This window comes from Excalfactoria chinensis, chromosome 6 (assembly GCF_039878825.1).
Source record: "Excalfactoria chinensis isolate bCotChi1 chromosome 6, bCotChi1.hap2, whole genome shotgun sequence".
NCBI classification, from domain to species: domain Eukaryota; kingdom Metazoa; phylum Chordata; class Aves; order Galliformes; family Phasianidae; genus Excalfactoria; species Excalfactoria chinensis.
The window spans coordinates 23267297-23288934 of record NC_092830.1 but is presented as its reverse complement, the minus strand read 5'-3'; the positions used below and the strand labels follow the sequence as shown (position 1 = coordinate 23288934).

The following is a 21638-nucleotide window of genomic DNA, read 5'->3' as shown; positions in this document are numbered from 1 at the left end:
TCTTTAAAAACTGGTATGTTTTCCCTGCTGGAAATGCTGATATTTATACTACAGTCAAAGCACCTCTCAGTTCTCATTTAGTGCACTAAAGCTTTACAATTCTGATCTAAATCTTTCCCTTCTACTCTTACAGCTCAGCCCTAGAATAATTTTTTGGCTTTTCTGTGCATGTTCAGTCGCTTGCTCATGTCTTTAGAAAACAGAAAAGGTACTGTGTTATTGGTGTCATCAGTGGTTTGCCATCTCCTTTTTATTGCCATCTGAAAAAAGAAAGAAAATGAGGGATTTCGGTTTTTGTTTCTTTGTGTTGTATTTAGTCTAGCCCTCTGCTCAAAGCAAGACTGAGGCATTTTGTGAACAGTGTAGTTGATATGAAGTTTTCATGTTTGGCAAGGCTGGCAAACACCTCTTTCAGTACAATCTGCTCAAGGCTGGTGACAAAGACACAATTCATGAAATAAAACTTAAGTAAATCTTGTGACCGTTCAGAAGAGCTTTGGTGTAGTAGGTGGAAAATCCCATGGAAAAAAATGAGAAAGGAATAAATAATCTCATTTTTACTGATGACAACAGTATAATCTATATAATTATGCTCCATTTGCTTGAACTTAATTTTGCATAACCATATCCCTTCTAATCCAGCTTATACTATTTCTCAAGTAACACGCACTGAACAAACAAAAATACAAAATCATTGCTGAATTAGAGCTCACTACTGAGTCCGTAAAAAAGCTTTCTTGGATAAGTAGTATTTGAATCTTCCATATTTAAGGTAAGAAGAAATAGGCGAAATAGGAAAGCTATACATGTTGAAATTTGTGTTTACAAAGTCAAGGTTTGTTTAATGCTTTGTGTAGTCTATTGTTTTCATTCTCAGCTTCCAGAAGTGTGCCGGCTCTGTTCTCTGCAGTTTGCTGTATTTCACTAATCCATGTCTTAAGCTTCTGAATCATCAGACACATTTCTAAGGTCAAATCAGGCAAGCCCATTCACTGTAATCCAAATGCATCCTGAGGAAAGAAGCAAAATTTCAGCTCTGACATCTCAGCAGTTCTTGTGATTGTACTGAGTGTTCTTCATTAAGCTACAGTGAATTTTTGCTGTCTCAGGACTATAGATTCTTTCCTGGACTTCACAGTTTGTTAAGCACACTGGCATTTCCATTGGGATAGATGCATACTTTAGAAGTAGTAGTCATCTTTTGAGGAAATCAGTCATATTTGCTCAGATCTGGGCCCATGCCAGATACTCTATGACTCTAGCAGTCAATTAATGATTCAGATGTGTTGTAACTGATTCTCCTAATGAATTTGCAGATCAACTTTTTATCTTCTTTTATGTAGCTCTATAAGTAATTCAGCTGTACAATTTAATTAAATTTACTGGATCTGAATGTAGAGAGGCAATATCCAAAAGACTTAACTTTGTTAATGTGCCAGTCTCTATTATGAGTGCATTATATGAATGAATGCATCTACTGAAATATATTTGGAGCAGCTGAGAATCTTATTAATCTTTTGTTGATTGCTCTAATCTACATGGATCTGAGTATTTAATTCAACTGAGATGTTCTAAGTTCATTGACAGTTTCGGTATGTTTACTGTGTTGCTAGTATATTTGCTTTCCAGTACTTTTATGGGTAATTTTAAAAGCTGTAGTTTGTTAATGCTACCATACTTCTCTGAAGTTTACTGAAAATTTATCTTTTCAGGCAGGATTAGAAAAAGCTTCAGTATTTTCTGACAAGTTTAATTTTAGGTCACCCCTCTGTATTCTATGGAAGTTCAAAGTTGCTCTTCCATTTGCTGACTTTTTAAAGAGCTTAAGACACGACATTAAATACAACATGTGGATGTTTAAACCAAATGCTGTTCTGAAATAATAGATTCTGAGAAATTCTAGTGTTTTTATTATTATTTGGGAAAATATTCTTTATTTACTTGTTTGGGATGCTAATTAATTCTCCCGAGGAAGTATTTTAAATGTATGCTGAGGGCTTTAATTTATACAGAATACAAGTAATTTCACAAATAGAGAAATCATCTTGACTAGTAATATATTCACAAATAATGATACATTTTCTCAGTGTATCCTGTGTTCTCATTTCTACTCTTATTGGCTGTACTGTCAAGAAGAGTATTTGATGTGATGAATAGTCTTTTTGTCATGGGCGTACATCTTGAACATAAGAATCTGTCACTAGTGCACATGAATTAGTGCACTAGAATTAGAGTACTAGCAGTAGGGTTTACAACATGAGGAAAACATTGATAAGGTGCTATCTTGGCCCTGTCAGTTGGTAGCAAAATTGCCAGTGACATCAGTGGAGTCAGGATTTCATTTTTATGTTTGAGTTAATAAAATTTTAAGAATTATTCCTTCCTCCATGTCATATCAGGATTGATTTCATTGCATCTAACCATCCTTGACAAAAGTCAGTCTAGGCTAGATTAAATTACTTTAAATCATGATTTGATTGTTGTAACTTCTCCTTGTCATTTGTTTCATAACAAATATCTGTCAGAGTTATGGTCAGTGATGTCTGTGTAGCGTCTACTTTCTGAACTGTCTGAAGCTTCTGTCCACCCAGCTATGCTGCTGCTTATACATAATTTTACAGTTAACCCTAAATTCTCTGTTGTCTGCAGTAAAATTTGTGTGTACTTGGTATGTTACCTGTCTGTGTCTGGACTGCACTGCTGTCATGGTTCGTTCTGGAGTGATGAGGTCATGGATATGGCTGCAGGAACAGAGTGTCCTTACTTTTCATGGGCTCTCTGTTCAGTGGGAGAGTCATATTGACATGGCCTGAACACAGGTTTTGCTGATTTTAGTTTAGAACACATATGGACATAACATCACATACATGACTTACTGTGATGGGAAGTTGTGAAATGATGCTAATCCTTCATAAATTAATGCACTTATTTTTGTTAGTTTCCCATCATCTTGCTCATGCAGGAAACTGAACTTGCTAAGAATGCCTGCTGTTATAAACTCATTTGCAAGTTTTCTGGTATTTGCTTTAATTAAATGTTTACATTGAAATCTGCTTCCTGCAGTTACCTATTAAAATTTGGAAACTGCATTCTGAAAGGAGGAAAATATGTAACAGATTCTTTCATTTGTGTAAACACATTTTGCGGTTTTGTTCTTTACTCAGAATTAGCTATGAGAGCTGTAGTAATTATTGTTCTATGCTGGAAACGTATGTTCACATTGCATCTTAGGAAGGAATGTGAGAGAGGGATAACCAGGAGGATTGCTGCTGCTCAAAACAGAGACATTGGTTTATTTTTCCCAAATTAGACAGGGAAGCAAAAGAACTGAATTACTTCCCTTCTGAAACAATGGTAAGACAAAAATCAGATTTAATTCCTGTGTAGTTACAGGCTTTGGTTTTCTCTGACTGGGCTCCTGGGTTTATATTTTAAGTCTACATGCTAAACAAAACAAAACAAAGCAACAACATCAAAAAAAGCAAACTAAAAGCCACCAAACCAGCCACTTAAATTAACACGCTTTGTAAATTTACAGAAATATAATTTTAGTAAGTATGACATTTGGCTATGAGCATGGGGGGAAAAAGGCCTGCCTGGGTTGGCAGACATTTCAGGGCTTCCAAAGCTTTCAACTAGCGTGTGTTTCCAACTGCTTGGATCTTCAAAAGTACAGAATGTGTATGACAGAAACATGTTACATGACTATTATATTAAAAAAATAATAATGATAATTCGTCTTAAAGCATTTCTGAAGTAGCCAACTTTTTGATCAGAAAAGTGCTTGTAGAATTTAGCCCAGTATATCATGCATCTCAGAGGAGTAAAACCTGTTTCTGGTTGTTTCTCTTCTTTTTATATCCTCTTCTATTATTTTCAGTATGCTTCTAAACATCGAAGACATTTATTACTTGTTAAAATAATTTTTAAGCCAAAATACCTTTTATTCTGTCTCCAAGTATATTCCTTTAAAGCACACATGCTTAACTTAACGAGGCTGTGCCTGTATAATACAAAATTGCTTTTGCATTAGTTAATGGATGTGCCTGTTTTAATACTAGCTTTGAAGATAGATCACACTTAAATCCCAGTGCAAGAAAGAAATGCAGCTATGTATTGGTTGGGTCACTAAAGAGGAGTTTCTCAGGTTTTTCCCTTTTGCTTATTGTGTATTTATTTCCCCTTCTAAAACAACCTCCTCTCTTTTTGACCAGTCCCTGTGAATACTCTTAGAATTTCTTTAAATGCTCATGTTCCATTTCTTTAATAATGAAGTGCAAGTGCTAAACGGCTGTTATGTGCTAAATGGCCCATCATTCTGTTGTGAAACCAATTCATTTATTTCCAGTTTATCATTTTTCTCTACATTTTGGTATTTTGTTTAAATGTGTCCTTGGTTCATGCATTTAGTCATGTATGAGATTCCTTTCTGATTTTCCTGTATTTAGTGAGTTTTGAACCCAGAGGTGGAATTACTGCACTGTAATAAATATTTTTTTTTATAGCAGTATAGAATTCTCTATTCTTATCAACTTTTTTTTTTTATTTTTACTTTTTTTTTTTTTTTAAAGAATCTTTCTAGGTTCTATTTTAAAATGACTTTGTTATAACAGCACTTTGAAAGACCATGCCATTTTGGTGGGTTCTTCCTGCTCTCCACTGCTGGCTTAAGTAATAGAAAATTATTATCACAGTGGCCTAGTGATTTTCTATTTCATTTTGTTGACTGATATATTAATACATCCTGCTACCTTCTGAATTAGGTGTGTCTAATGTCTTAGGGTTTATTATGTGTAAGTTATTATTACTGTTATTTTAAATTCAGAAAGATTTCCTGAATTTTATTTTCATTCAAAATGTGAAAGTGTTGGGTGCCAACAATTCTCCCATTTACAAAATACTCTCATCATGGAGCGTTCAGAGTGCACAGAAAAATAAGTTACAGAGTTCTTCCCAAAATTAATTGGCAAAGATGTGTGTTGGAGCATTTCTTCTACAGTTTCAGGGATCATAAGTTGAATTTGTGTCAGATAAAATATAATACATAAAGAATGAGTGTAATTTCCTAGCAAATCACACACAGATACTTTGAGGACAACTGAGTGTCAACAGTGTTTTCTTTTAGGGGTTCTATTCTCTTTCTCCTTTCTCAGTGAAATAATTACATAGAGGACAGATCTCAAACTAATGTTATTATCGGAATCTGTTTGTGTAAATGCTGAGAGCAGGCCAGAGTGATGAAACCTCTGAATTGATCAAACATTTTTAAAGTGTATTACGTTCCTTTAAAATTCTTTCACTGCTAAACTTGAGGGCTTAAATTGGGAACATTTAATCAAGTCTTGTTTTTACTGGACATGACTTGAATTCATTTTATACCAATAATCACTAAGAATAACAGCAGAAATACCTTATGCAGCTGATTTGCCTCTTTTGGTTTGTGTGGAAACTTTAGTAGCATCTGTCATGCATCAGATATCAGATAATATTTATAGGAAGATTCAAAAGGAAAAATACATCAATCATTAAGACTGTGCATTTATCAAATCACACTTAATTCTCACCTTATTCCTTGACACCATTGTCCTTAAATCAATTTCTCAGTTTGGCTTCTAGTCTTCATCTTTTACTGCTGATGTCATGGGCAGTTTTGCTATTTGCTTCACTGTGTGTGACACTGAAGCTGTAGAGAGCTTTTGTATCATTTTAACCTTAAAGGACTGTATTTAATGATTGTTTTCTAGAGTGAAACAATTTTCATTGAAATAGTTCCTTGAACTTAGGCTTTCCTATTATCTGTGCTATTCAAGAAGCTGAGCAAGATAGGAAAATATACTTGTCTTTCCCCCATGTCTTTGAAGAGTTTGTAGTTGCATGTAGCCTGGCCTTCAAGGTAAGACCAAAGTAGGAAGGATGGTGTTTATTGTGAAATGTGTTCCTGAGGATCTTAAGGTCAAGAACGCATTTTGGGGTTGTGTTTGTGATGGCTGTTAGAAGTTCTGCAGCTGAGGAGCGAGTTGCAGCAGACTATTAACTAAATGCAGAGGAAATCCAGCACCTCCAGGCTAGAAAGGAATGTTTCTAAGATGCAGTTTTGAGACTTTCAAGATGTCTGTTGTTGTGGTATTACAATTATTTACATTATGAGTGCTGTGACTTACTGCAGTTACTCGTCATTTGGCTTCAAAATTTGAAAGAGGTAGATATGAAAATTAAGATCATAAGCTTCAGCTGAAATGGGTACCTGAGTTGTTTAGTTGTTTTTTTTTCCCCACTGTACCTATGTGGGGGAGGAGGGGGATGGGGAGGAAATTAATTATCAACCGTCTTGTCCAAAATATTCAAATATTGGAACCTGATCTGATGTTCTTGTGCTCTGTGTAACCATTAGATGTTTCTCTTTTGGAAAGTTAACTCAGAGATATGTGTGTTTTATTTTGTTCTGTCAGTGCACCGAAACTGTGCTATGATTTTGGAAGTATTTTGTATCAGTTTTTGTGGATGATGTTATAGCTTGGGTTCTGCTTTAACTCAGGCAGAAACTTGTTCTTTTTGCAATGGGAATCATGCATTTCTTTTTCTAAAATGCTTATTTTTCTCCAAAGTCAACTCATAAGTCTTCCTTTTCAACTGTTCTTTTTAGATACTGTAATTTATCTAGTAATTTATATATGTGTTTATTTAGCATTTGAACTTAACGTTCCATGCAGTACACTGTATTTCTATCCAGTATTTTAAAAGCTTTTGAATCTGTATTCAAAAGCTGTATACAGAGTTGTCCTGCTGGTTAATGTGTTGCCTGTTGCCAGAAGCTCAATTCTGATAGGCTGCTAATGTGCCAGCCTTTAGGAGAAAGATTAATGAAGTGTATGTGAAAGCAGAATATCGCTGAAAACATGTCCAGGAGACTGGCAGAGGAGAGTATTCCTTTGATGAGATTTCATTGCAGGAAAATAAGGAAATATCAGAAACAGTTCAACACCAAGCCTGGCAGCATGCTGGCAGAATTTTTTTCTGCTCACAGTAGCCATAATCTGAGCATGAGGCATCTTAATCTGCTGAAGAAATTCTTCACAGTAGCTTCTAATACAGCATGATTTAAGGCAGCAAGATTGAATGGTGTGACAGATAATCACTGTCTGACAGTGCAGTCTTGTCACAGGTTACCAAAAGATTAGCGCTTCTTTATCTCTCTGTAAGAAGAATTCAACTGAATAGTCACCACTGCTTCAATCCAAGCTCCATTTTGTATAGTAATAATCTAAGCTATGGTGAGATTTTAAAATGGAAGGCAGAGGAATTGAGGTTAGGGCTGGAAGAATGCTTGGAAGGAGAGATGGTCCTCCTGAGTAGGCCGGAAAGAAAGTGACAACCAAAACATTGCCTTGTTATAATTGGTGTTCATCCTTAACTGCTGTTACAGTAGATGAAATTTTAGTATAATTTGAAAGCATTTAGATGTTAAGCCCCATAAATTCTTTACTTAAAAACAGTCAGCATAAAAGAAATATCTTGGGCTTTAACATGTGAAAGTTAAAAAACAAACAGGAATCATGTCAGTTCCTCTTCCATCTCGCAATTGCATTTCCTGTTGATCCAAACTCGATTTTGGATTTGTGTATTCATAAAATCTTTCAACATACAAATCTTTTTTATTGTTTCAAGTGAGATTTGTATAGTGTCTATTTATTGACATATTAAGGCTTAGCTAAACGGGGATTTTTATTTCAGCATACTCTGCTTGTTCTTGTAATCTATGATGCTGAAGTTGATATAGAGTTATGCTGGTGCTGGCATTCAAATCATGCCCCAGAGAGCATGGCTAATGTATTTCAGTTCATGTGTTGAAGAAAAATACCTCTTTGAAACAGGGGTATTTGGTTTTCTTTTCTTTTAATATTGTGATGGAGCAATGAGAAAGTTAGGAACCATCTGAAACTACTGAAAAGCTCCTGCCCCTTAAGCATCTTGTTCCTCTTCTGTCTTTGAGAATTTTTCACTGTGAAGAACTCAGACTTCAGTCAGTAATTCCTGAAGCTTTCTGCCCCTTGCCATCACTTGATATGCTGTCTAGATGTAATCTTTGCAACAGATGTAATTCCAGAACTAGCTTAAATTTTTTTTATTTTTAAGTTGGACATGTCCAGTATATTAGCATTCCTTACTAGGTTTATTGGCCTGAAATTTAGACAAAATTCTATGCTTAATGTGGTGAGGGTGCTGAATTGTCTTATCCATCCCCTGGTCCTTAAAGCATCTCTAAAAATGTTGATTTAATAATAGTGAAATCTGTCATCTTTGCACTGTAGTGTTGTCACTTCCCAATGTGACTAGAAGTTACTTTTAAATCTGCTGTTGCTGTGTGAGGTGCAGCAAGGCAGATGCCATGTTGGTGTCAAAGAGCTTTTGGGATCTAATTTTCAACAAGTTGATTGCATGTTCACTACTAATCCACCAAATTGGTAATTAACCTTCTTTAGGCAGGTGCTCTGAAATCAGGATATATGTGGTTTAATGAGCTACAGTAGGAGGTGAAGGTCCCCAGAACTATCAGGACTCAGGTGGCCCATTGCCAGGCATGTAGACTGGAAGCAATAAAGCTGCTTTCTGAATAAACATGTAAGTGGTGGATCTCTTCAGACTTTTGGCAATATGCATGCTGCTGGCTCATCCCTCCTTAAGGTCTTTGAACAAGCCTTTGTGCCAGCCAAACCTTGCATAAGACCAAGTGCACTTTGTAGTAGTCATTTGCTTTGGTGGTTGTCTGTTCAGTCACTATTTTCAGAGCTTGTTATTTCAGATACACTAGAAATGTTTGCTGTCTGATCTAACCCATAGTACCACACTGATTCTTCTGCAGATTTTCTGGAGGCACTGCTAGTTGTCCCTGTGCATCTGCAGAACACAGTCCCCAGCACTTTGCCAGCTGCCCCAAACTGGAAAGCAATTAGGAAATTAGCACAAAACGTGACTTTTTCTGTGATCTGCTGGTGCTCTGACATAGTCAAAATCACTGTTAAAAAGATACTATCTGCATCCTTTTTTTTTCTTCCAGTGAGAATAGTCAGAAGCAAAACCAACTCATGCATTTCTTATGGACAGGCCTGTGATTGTTTCTATGACCTGTAACCAGTTCAGCCAAAGAGCACGTGGAGCTGGAAATGCTTGGTTAAACATGTTGACAGTATGTGGTAACTCGGAGACAAGCAGCCAAATTCATCTTTTCTCTGCTGCACAGTATTTCTGTGAAAGACTCTGGGCTGCACTGCCATTATCTGAACAGCAGTGTAGATGTGGTTGCACAAGGCACTTTGTAGCTGTAAACCATAGATGCTGGAGACAGACATGACAGTCTCAGGTGAACTCATGGTGATAATTCACATTAAATTCCTTCTGTATAGTATGTCAGAATGTGTATATTTCGATTATACACAAGTCATCTAAATTAAATCACAGTGTTTAAATGGCTTTTCAGTTTAAACTTGTCAGAAGGAACATCTGAAAAACCTAAGGACTGTTATGTACCTGTTAATTCAACATTAATCTATAAAGTACATCTTCATATTGGTTTTCTTTAAACAACTTCAGAACTTGAATTGATGTTTCTCTGTGCATAAGTTTTGCCCCGTGACAGTCTATGCATCCCCTTTGTGGCAAAAACAAAACAAAATTATTTCCAGGTGTAAACATGTCTCAGCAGTCCTGTTGCTTATGCCATTTGTTTAGTGGAATTCACTTTGAGTCAGAATGGGTGAAGGAAGATTGCATTTCCAACTATTCACATCTTCTCTTTTTTTCCCTGGGACTTTGTTTGACTGATGGTGTAAGGAAACACAGATGAGCCTGCTTTTCAAACCAGAATCATTTGCTGTTTCCTAAAGCAAGAAGTGATCTGTAATTGGCTGCCAGGGTTACAGGCACTGCACGTATTTGTCTCTGGCAAAAGCCACTGTGCTTCTCAGTTCATGAGATCAGGATTTTGTGGTATGCAATTGTAGTTTAATTCACTTATACCTCATTGTGATGTTGTCTTTTGTCAAGTCTTCCCCAGGGGTTTCATGACTCTGTTCAGTCTTAGCCTGAATAGAAATACAAAGGCTGCTCTGAACATAATGCTTCCTAGTTTATTATGTTGGCCCTCAACATCAGATGTGGATGTTGGTGGTATGGCTGTAGAGGCTGAACCATCCCACCAGTATTCTGTTACATGTTGTTGCCACGTGACAGATGGCAGCAGAGGGGAAGTCTGACACAATGGTTTCTGTAATGGAAGTGTGTATGAAGCAAAGACGTGTCACTGAATTCCTCCATGTGGAAAAAATGGCACCCAGTGACATTCATGGATGCTTGTTGCATGTTTATGGAGTCCAAACAGTGGATGTGAGCACAGAGTGACAGCACTTCGACTGTGACAACAGTGGGTCACCTCTGCCAGCATGCCTGCACTGGTTTATTGCTGGCAAAGATGCATAGCTAGTGGTGGGACTGTGTTGAAAAGTACTGTTTTGTAGCTGAGGATTTTCTCTGCAGTGTTCTTGTGCTCTTTGTATCTGTTGTAGTTTCAATAGGAATTAATAGGTGGCATTACTTTTGGAGTGACCTACGTATAGATGCATTACAGTTCCTTAGTGATCTATTTCCAGCAAAATTCTGACTTTTCCAGGTGATGTCCACCTTTTCCCAATGGTTCTGTAGAAACCAATGTTCTTTGAATCTGGCCTGCTGTGACAACTCGTGACTGCAGCACTAGAGAGCCCCTTCTCCAGTTGTCACTACCGTAGTCAGATTAAACTCAGAACAGGTATTCACAAATGAGCTGTGAAGTTTGCTGTTTCTGTTTCCAGCCTGAAAAAGTGCATCCAGAGTGTGTCTGTTGTCTGTGATGTTACTTGTTTTGAAAGCAGATTATTTTCCTTGCAGAAAACCTGGGTAAATTAATCTTCTCTTCAAATCACCGTCTGGGAATCTCCCTTTTCTCAGAGTATTATCTTCTGCTCACTGATGCTTAGGTCATACTAAGCTCCAATTTTATTTAGCATGAATGCCTTACGCTTCCACAGCTTCCCTGTTATTAATTTACAGTGTACACAGTTTTAAGAGGTAACTCATACTGCTTGGTTTAGGGATATTGAGGGAGAACCTGTAGGTCTTCAATTTTTTTGATTACTTGACTTATAAGTAAATTTGCAGAATAAATAGGATCCACTGATTGCAGTTATTTCTGCAGTGAAATCGAATTTGCCCTTGATCCTGTTCTATGGCAACCTTCCTACTGAATTTAATATCTGCCCTTCAATATTGGAGTGAGTTATTTGCATTCAGAATTGATGGCAGTGAATTCATGTTCATTAAGAGAGAGATGTTTTTAATTATACAGTAGAGGAACAGGAAATGAATAAACTCGTTGGTTTGGTTGTTATAGTACTGGGATATGTTGCAGCTGAGAGACCAGAGAATAGTTCTATCTCAGTTATAATGATCTGTATCTGAAGCTTGTGTTTAATTAAACTGCCATACTTTCCATATCTAAGTGTTTTCTATTCTGGGAAAATTTTTATTGTATTTTTTGAACAGAATTCTTCCATATCGTCTATAATCACAGTTGTTCACCTTTAGTCTCTCTTTCATTTTTTTGTTGTAAATGTAGTGCACATTGCAGAGGAACAGTTGGGATGATGTTTGTAGCATCGTTTGCTAAAAACATTTCTATTAAGATCCAGTTATTGCATGATAGTGTTACAGTGGGAATATATTTTTTTACTGATGCAGATACTTACAGTACACATTACCTCTCAATATGACTGAAAAAAAGAAATCCCCTGAGAGTTTTGTATAATTTCAATCACAGCTGTATAATTTCATTGAAACAGTGTTTATTATTAGTCTACTATCAACTGAATAATAATATGTCATAATATCCTTAATAATTACTTATATTGAAACCTGTTTTCTGCTTTAGAACACTTGGTTTTCACAGGATCTTCTCCCAGGAGCCTTCTAGAGAGAGAACACTTGTTTAATGATTCTAACTTTCACTTTTATCATTTTTGAAACACTGATTTTGAATAATAGAAAATACTTTTTGTTTTTCTTCTCAAAATAAGCAGGGAAGGGAAAGCAGCCTAGAAATAAAACAAAGACAAATCCTATTATCATTTGTCACATTACTAGACTTCTCTGAAAGTCAGCTTTCATTTTATTATCAAGTTTACTCTTTTCAAATCATACTATTTCAAGAAGAAAGTGGCTTTTTGCTGGGTGTATTCTCTCTGTAACGATGCATAGCACATTCCTGCAAGTATCAGTTTAAGAGTTACTGTGTTGGAGTTTGGATGAAAGTAATTTTGTGCCACTGTCCTTACTTGGTCAGAATTCACATGGAAAGTGATGTGATTTTATCAAAGTACAAATTGAATGGTTGGCAACTGTAAGTTTGGGCAGGATTAGCACTTGTGACATTTGTGTGGTTACAGTCAGGGTGGTATTTGTTTTCCTTCTGACTTTCTATTAATTCTGCTTATTTGCTGAAAGCCAGTACTGAATTTCTGCTTAGAGAAAACTGATGGCAGCAGCTCAACATTTATAACATGTTGTGTATTAGTAAATCATCTGTATGAATGCTGGGAAAAAAAATCTAAGAAATAAGCACCTTTTAACTTTAGCTTTACAAGTAATATGGTAAATAAGCAGATCGTTTTGCTTTTGTTGCTAGGAAGTATTGCATGTCACACAAGGGCTGTGCTTAGTAGAACAGAGAAATGTGGAAAAAAAGTGAAAGATTACAGTAATAGACACTGGCCTTCCAGCAGAACTTTTAATGATTTCATTGATGAAATTTTCCTTGCATTTTTCTTTAAAGTGAGCTCCTTGTTTTTCATTTTCAAAAAAATCACTAATCTCATGCTCATATATCAAACACAAACGTAATAGGGTTTTATAAAGAAAAGATCAGCAAAAATCCAGGTTTTCAAGACTATCTTGGAACTTCCATGTACACATATACACATGGGTTTTACATACTTAAATACTTTAATTTTGTTTATTCAACATAGGCAAATTAAAGATACGTGGAAATTCTTAAGTTTTATGCTAATAAAAGTTGAGTGCAGCTAATTTGTTGATGCAAGAGCTCCTTAGTAAAACCTTGTAAAAGTTCTGCTTTGAAAAAAAAAAAAAAAAAAAAGAAAGCAAAATGAACAATTTCATCAGATTGCCATTTTTTTTCAAGATTGCCATTTTTTTCCAAGAGTTTTTGATGTGTTGGGGCTGAATAATTCCCTGACACAAACATTCTGTATGTTTCTCACACTCTTTTGTTAGAGGAGGTGAGGCACTCTGTTCCCATGCGTATCAGAAATGAAGTCAACCTGTGAGTCCTTTTTTAATGCTTGCCAGAGGTTATCTTGTTTTGATTAATAGACGCAATGCTTGCTATTTAAAAGATTATCTGCTTAGATTGTTTATCAAAAGGATAAACGAATCTGTCAACTCCAGCATTAGACAACTTGCAGATGAGTAGTGAAGGTCTTTTCTGTTTTCTTCTGCAGTTTTAGCTATAGCTTGACATGGCAGCACACAAAGAATACTGCAACTCGCTGCAGAAGCAGCTAATTTGCTAATTTTATTGAGGATTGTGTCCTGTCTTAACTCTAAAAAGGAAATCTCCTGTGATTTTGGCCTGAAAACAGTTCCATTCTGCAAATTAATCCCAAGACCTGGTCCTTCTTTGAAGCACAGAAAGATAGCATCTGTTTCCTGAAGGACACAGAGTGACAGCAGAAAGCTGAAGGACTTGTAGATGGGAGTGATAGGGAGTTTCACAGCAGAGACTAGCAAACAGAGCAATGCAGGTCAGTTCCTGACATGAAAAATGAAGAAAGCTATAGACAGGAAAAAGAAACAAAGAAATAGTCCAGGAAAAAAGAAAAAAAAGAAAAAAAAAAAAAAAAAGAAAAAAAGGCTAGTATAGTACAGAGGGAGAGTGTAGGAGGAGACTTTTGTGCAGGGTGTAAATCATGGGTGGGAGGGTGATGCAGCTGAGTGGGGATCCTGGATTTTCTGTGACAGAATGCAGGAAGAATGGGGAAAGACGAAAGATTGGACTCTGGAGTGGTGACATTTATCAACAGTCAATGCGTGCAAAGATGTGAATTATGGATATATTTATGGGTGTTATTCCACAGGAATAAGTTATATTTCCACTTGTTCAGTATTTATATCCACACTTGAGCTGTGAGGTATGAGCCTTTGCAGCTCTCCTCTCCTCGGATATCAGCTGCACTCTGCTGCAGCAGCTTCTTTCTTGGGCTCTTAAATGAAAGAATGCTTTTTTAATTCTTTCAGTTTAACAAAGGCTTAGAAATTCTAGAAATACTAGTCTATAATTCTGTTTTTAAAGCAGGAAGTGTTTTATTTGTTTTGTAATTCTCTCCAAATGCAGCAATAACAGTGGTTGATTGTATTTAGCCTGTGACTTCAGTCATCTTAACTCCCATGAAAAGATATTCCCTCTGAGAGCTTGGATTTTCTGTCCGAAGCTGTCTTTCGAAGACATTGCTACAGAGCATGGTTCTGTCCCTCAGTTTCACTGAAAATGCATTAGCTTTCTGCTGGTCTTGATCAGTGGGCAGTGAGAAAAATGAAATTCAGATGATGCATTTCAGGCAGATTCAGGGAGCCCAAAAGTGCCCTGTGGATAAGTCCTTTTGCATCTGGTCCCTTCACTGTTTAGGGCCTTGTTCTTAAATGTGCCTAGGCATGGCAGTTCTGGGACAGTATGCAGCGCAGGTCTGTCAAAAGTGTGAATATGGAAAGATTTTGTTGTTGATGTTGTAACGGAGAATGTAAATTCTTGAGGATTCCTTACAAGCATCCAAAATCTCATCTGCAGGCAGTGCACAGGGGAATAGCTCATTTTCAACCATATGTTCTTCCTCCTCCATCAGTTGCAACTTGACTGGTAGTTCTTACAATGTTATGCTTTCCTTTGCTATAATATTGATAGATAATAATGAAGCATCTGTAGTTGCCAAAATTGCAAACACCAGTATTTCTGTGACGTTAGATTACCCATACTACTCCTGTTAGGTGTGCTTTGTGATCTCCTGCAGCCAAGCCTAGTTCTGCAGAGCTAACTATGCTGAGCTCAGATCCTGTCCAGAACCAGGTGCCACTGATGGTGAGGGCTTGCTGGCAGTGGGGGTGCATTAACTACCCCCTGGGAGCAGGTTGTTCAGCCATGAGGCTGTTGTTTCATCTGACAAGGATCCAGCGTCTGTGCTCTTAGGACTATAAGCTTATTTCTTACTAAAGCAATCAGAACTGTTCTGCACAGAATGAAGTGGAAAACAAAACTGAAGCATAACTGGAGCCTCATGTAGAACAAAAGCCAACACTGAAAGAAAGCCTAGAAACTCAAAGCGATTCAACTGCTGCCCAAAACAGGATCAACATGTCAACATAGCGTTCTTAACTGTCTTTTTCTCTGATCTTTCTTGCAGGAGTTTCAGTGACAGTATTCTTGACATCTATACTGTCCTTGGAGTTGCATCTGTTCCGTACTGTCTAACCAGAATATTTCTTACAGCAAATTAAGTCCATTACTTTTTTCCTTGCCAGTCTACACACAGAAATGATTACTTCTTGGCTCTTTCAGAATCATTTAAGTACTCAAAAATTTCTCAATAGATTCTGCTAGCCCAATGGCTTTATAATCAGGTATAATTTATCTTCCAACTTTTTGTGAACTATAGGAAGGAAAGGCATTTTTCTGTCTTTTTTGATCATAGATTTTTTGTAAAAAGAATATAGCCAGGGAAAAATCATGTTGCATATTTTCTTTGCTACAAGGGAATGAATTGTAATCAGTCAGTATGAACATTGTGATTTGGAGAACAGAAGGGAGATGTGCACCATGTGTGAAATGAGAATGCACTTATATGTAAAAAATCAAGTTAAAGAGTAGATCTGGAGTGTATAATCCATTATGTGAGCTAAAAACCTCTAAAGGTATTAGCAACACTGAAAAATAAACTCTTTCTTCCTGGGAAGAAATATGTTAATATGACTGTTTATATATTTAAGTAATTTTTGAAAAATTATTGTTCAGAGTACCCATTCTAAACTTATCTAGTCAGAAGACTCGTACTCACTATTTTGGAATCATTGTGTTGATATTTCAGGCTTCCCACATGGTCTTACAAAGCTTGGCTTCTTCCATCTTAGGAAAAGTTTTATTTTTCTGGGGATGTTGCTGTTAGGACATTATAAAACTACCATGAATCTTTTGTAATAATGGATAAAACATGCATACTCCCAAATATATGCATTTTCCCAGAAGAATGAAAAATATTTTGTAACCTTTTTTTTTCCAGTGCAGTGAATTCAGATGAGTTGTGTCTTACAGCAAGAGGAATATGAAGAAATGCACTAACTGCAGGGGTTTTGCTATAGCATTGTACATTATTTCTCAACTCCCACTGCCCCAGTCTGTATTGCAGACTCTGACATGGAGGTGGAGTAGAGTCAAGATGATCCTTTTGGCGTGACTTGCAGGTGGTTGCAGCAGGTTTTTGGATAAGTCGAGAAATAAGCACATTTTGGCAGGTAGCTTGACAATCTCTGAAGATCCATTACCTGCTGTAGTTATATAAATATATAAGGAAGGAATGTGTTAGGTTGTTTAAATATCAAGTGATTTCCAAATACGATAATGCTGAGTAAATGAATGAACGGTTTTAAGAACAACGGGAACAAGTTGTCTTATTTTGCACAGCCCGATCCAAGAGTTAAAGGAGAAGTCTAATAAATTTTTTATTTGTTTTGTTTCAGAACGTCAAGCGTGTACATCTATGGCTGGCTCCAGTGTCCTTCCCTCCAATGTGGCTGGTATCAGCAAGGAGCTCATCGACCTGCAGCACCTCATTCAGTTCCCAGAGGAGGTTGCCAGCATTCTGACTGAGCAGGAGCAGGAGCTCTACCGGAAAGTCTTACCCATTGACTACCTCTGCTTCTTAACCAGGGATCTGGGTAATGCTGAGTGTCAAACCAAGCTTCCTTGCATTAAAGCTTCCATATCTGCTACTATTCTTTCTTCCCCAAATGGTGAACATAATGCTGTAGAAGACCTTGTGACAAGATTTAACGAGGTAAGACAAAACCTTCAAATTACTTTTTGTAAGTTTTGTTGCCTGGTGTGTGAGTTGGTCAGTCCTTGTTTTGGTGTGTTGGTTTGTTTTGTGTATTTTATCTCTCACAGAAGAGTTCAGCTTTAAGGACAGTTTTTTAACATGTAAATTAAGAAGACCAGCGAGTTTAACCAACTAATTTCCACTGAATTTAATAGGAGTTACTTGACCGATTTGCTCAGAGAGTCTGGAAAACTGCAACCTAAGCTTGTGTTGCATGTGGCAAAGGAAATGGGAAGAAAACAATCGCAGACATGTATTTCCTTATTCTGACATCATGGGGTTAACTTTCAGCCAGTTTATTATTTCTCTCAGGAGCAGTTTTATTTATTTGTTTTGGGTTTTTGTAGACTAAGCAAGATCTTATGAGCCAGGACAGAAGTATTACAAAGTACAAATTTCTGTGTTCTGTATAATGTAACTGCGCTAACCTGCAATGTTTATTTATTTATGGTATCCCCGTGTGTGTTTTGAAGGATAGTATGTAAGTGTTGTTCTTTGGCATGGCATAATTGCATGAGTCAAATCCTGAGCTGTTTACTAGAACTTTTCTTTCTTTTTCCTTGTTTTTAGTAAGGCGATCTCTTGGTAAGCTCAACAGAAATCTGAAATAAGGAAATAAAACCAACTCAAACACCCTAAGAAAGCAAAAACAAACCCACAAACCACAAAAAAGCGCCCCAAACCTGACCTAACCCACAGGAAAATCTGAATAAAACCTCAGGTCTCAGTGGTTTCAGCTGCAGAAAAATGGAGTAATTTCCTTCTTTTTGTTGTGTGAACCGCACACAATATTAACTTTTTTAATTCATAGAAGTGCAGTAAAATGAAGATGGCTTTGATTTCTGTTTTTTTACATTCTTATTCAGGAAATTCTTCTTAAATAAGAGATAAAAATCTTGCACTATGAAGAAGACGGCACAAAATTAAGTAGATAAAGCAGATGTATTAACCCCGTCCCCCCCTCCATGAACTTCATGTTTGGTGAACACCAAAGAATCAGGGACTGAACATTTAGCATTTTGAAGTGTTCCTGCTTCTTGCATGTTCCCTAGATACAGGAACTAAAATATTGTAAATATGTTGTCTTCTGTCACCTAATTCCATTATAGGAACATGAATAAAAATTGCAACCATAATATTTGGTTTACGAAGCCTAAAAATTATTCATATTAGCTATGATTGCTGTATTTTAGAAAATGCTGTATCTTGTGCATAGCTGGAGAAGAAATCCAGCTTCCGCTCGGCCCTCCTCACTGTGATATTTCTCTTACCGTGATCGCCATAGTAAGGGCAGTGGGAGAAAGGTGAAGTGATCAATTTCCCATGTGCCTCTTGAGGCACCGTGCCAGAAAAGTTGGTTGGGGCATTTTGCAGCTTGCTGCATGTGGGAGATTGACCTTTGTGTGTTCTGACAGTGAAACAGTCAACAACATTGGAGAGCAAATAGGTGGTTAAGAAGTTTTGTCAGAAATGGCTGAGATTATTCCACATAAAAATGAAGTTTAACTTCAAAGTTGTTTCTTAGTAAGATGTTCAGTGTCTTTTAATGTAAGAGGGTTGTGAGTCTGAAATTTCTGTGGCTTAGCATTACTCATCTGTTGATTTTGCAGGACAGTTTTTCACAGGATTTGATTGAATTCCTGAGTATATGATGCATAAATCACATAATATTTAGTGCATTATATTATTTTAAGAATAGACTGGAATAACCTTTTTAAACATAGATGTTATATGTTTAAATAGAGTTATTGTAAAGTATTTACTGCTTGTAATAAATCAGTATTTGCTGTGTGTTTTATCTTATGGTGGAGTCTATCAGTTGCCACATCCAATCACAGGCATGGACCTCCAAAATGTCTTTGTTTATAAATGGCAAGAAAATTCTTGTGCAAAGAATCATGCTTTTGTTGGCAAAAGTCAGTGAATGCCTGCTGATTATTTTGGCATTGTCTATAGAAATACTGAAGTGTATTTATAATGTGGGAGCCAGAATGGGTTTTGAGATGACAGGCTTCTGACACATAATGGGAAAATCATTTAATGCCATTGTTCTTTTCGCTGAGCAATTATAGCTTATAGGGGATTTTTCATATAGCAATATGCTTTTTAGTCACTCTCCTGATATACATTAATAAGGATGTGCTTGTAAAACTTTTAGAATGATACTCAGCAGTTGCTGTTTTGTGATATGGATGAACTTTGTTATTGTTTAATAGAACAAACACTGACATTTGTATGGAAGATTTCAGTGAGCACTATTAGATAATGAATTAATAATTAAAAGTAATGAATATTTTAAATAAGTGAAATACCACTTGAAAAAATGAGTTTCAGTTGGGATTGTAGTAAGGTCAATTTTACCAGTATTGTTTATTTCTTAAATTCCGTTTGTCAGTGACAGAATGTGAGGATGTGGCACAAAGCTGTGCCAGGGGAGGCTCAGATACAACTCTAGGAAAATTCTCTTTACTGTGAGAGCATTCAAACACTTGTACAAGCTTTCTAGAGAACTGCTTGGTATCCCCTGGCCGCCAGTGTTCAGAGGCATTTGGATAATGCCCTCAATAACGTGCTTTAACTTTTGGTTAGCCCAGAAGAGGTCAGACAGTCAACTACTGTGTGCTGTTCATTCTTCCTGGCTCTTATCTGGATGGTATTTCAATAAACTTGTTGGAGTTTTTTGGACATAAATGACAATATTTAAACTTCAGTAGTGTCTAAAAGGGATGGGAAAAAGACATGGGAGAAGGTGTTTATGGTGGGTGGTCAGCCTTAAGCGTTTGGCATGGAAAAGATCTTTGAGAATTGCAGAACAAAATGAGAAGTCAGTTGCCCTCTGCAAGTGGGTAAAATTGGCACTTGAAGACAATTGCATACTAAAGAACTGCTGTTGTTTTTCTAATTCCACTCTCATTTGTGTAGTAGTGTAAGAGTGGACGCACTGTCTGGCACTAGAGGAAGACTGTAACAAACCTTTTCTTTTGCTTTATTTGCTGGATGAGGTGCTTTGACTTAAAGTATTGGAAGTTGCTCACCTATCATATTAGTACTGATGATCCATCAGAAACAATTTGCAAAGGTATGGGTCATTTTTCTCCAGAAAGGCAAGAAGACAGTTGCTAGAGCTCTTGTCCACTTCAGTGTTTCACTATCAAGGGTGATAGGAAAAAAGCTTGTAGTAGTAAGTAGCGTAGAGACACTGAAGATGGATAGCACGGATTAAAGCTGCTGTCAAACACTGCATGAATGGTAGCACAAACACAGTCGCTGGCAAATACTGTACTGTTGAGGCTGGAAAACAGAAACTGCCCTTAAGAGAGCCTGGTGGCTTAGACTTGACATAGTTACTGGAAGACATTCAGATATTATGTATTTCCTCTTGTTTTATCTTGTCCTGGGATTCTGAGTACCATTTTTTTTTTTTCCTTTGTGTTAATTTAGGTGGCTGCCATGACAAGGAGCTTGAACTCTCAGTGACGTCTTTCAAAAATATGTTGGGAGAAAGGTCACTAGTGGATGCTCTGTGAAATTAACACAAAATACAATAACTTTCAAAGACAAATATATTTTCTAATTACATTTCATTTATATTCTTAAAATTTGAGGTCATCCCAGCTCTCAAGTTTATTATTTCATGTGACAATAAAATATTCATTGGAAAAAAAAATAAAATCCTATAATCTGCAAAAGTTGCAGCTTGTTTTCAGGATTTACTGTCTCTGATGAAGCTTCAGAAGTGTTGAAGTTAATATGACATCTAATTCTGATGCTAAAAATTTCCATTGTTTATATACATGTATATATAGTATACATAGAATTACCTAGAAGTTGTATATGAAGATGATAAGTCATGCTGAAGATTCCCACTGAAGTTTAAATGACTTCTGTGATGCTGCTATAGAAAGATTGATTGATACTGTTTATGATACAGTTGGAACAGTTAAATTAAAAATAATGAATGAATTAGAGGACTTTTCAACATGTAGTGAACTATGTGATTTTTGAAAAGGGAAAAGTTAAAAACAATGGATTAACCACAGAAGGAAAAGAGATGCAGGTGGAAAGTACTGGAGAATCACTGTCATTAAATGCTGTACTGCAAAATGAATCTAGATTACTGTAATAATATGGTCTGTTTAATGAGGACGAGATAAGAACCAAAGGAAATGAGGCCATGTTCATAATACATTTGCCATGCACATGTTGCAGTTAATGAAGAACAAATAAATAGGTTTCTCTGCTTAGGAAAAAAAGTATCCATGTGTTCTGCAAGTAACAAGGTGCTAATTCATATGTGCAGAACAGATCCAATCAGTTGCTTTGGTGGGGTAATGCAATAATGTGGCATCAAACACTGAAAACCAGACAAGGAATATTGTTGGATTGAGGAAAAAAAAAAAAAAAAAATGGAAAAAAAAAAAAAAAAGACAGAAAATGATGTTGTGTTTG

At 36.5% G+C, this 21638-nt stretch overlaps 1 protein-coding gene across 2 annotated transcripts in view; it reads left to right on the top strand.

Moving 5' to 3' along the window:
* Positions 1-21638, top strand: part of PLCE1 (phospholipase C epsilon 1) — a 147280-nt gene that overhangs the window by 76483 nt on the left and 49159 nt on the right. For both annotated transcript variants that reach the window (XM_072339606.1, XM_072339605.1), the window contains one exon: positions 16831-17147. In XM_072339606.1, the coding sequence (XP_072195707.1) occupies positions 16831-17147 (317 nt within the window). The remainder of the gene's footprint in view (positions 1-16830; positions 17148-21638) is intronic.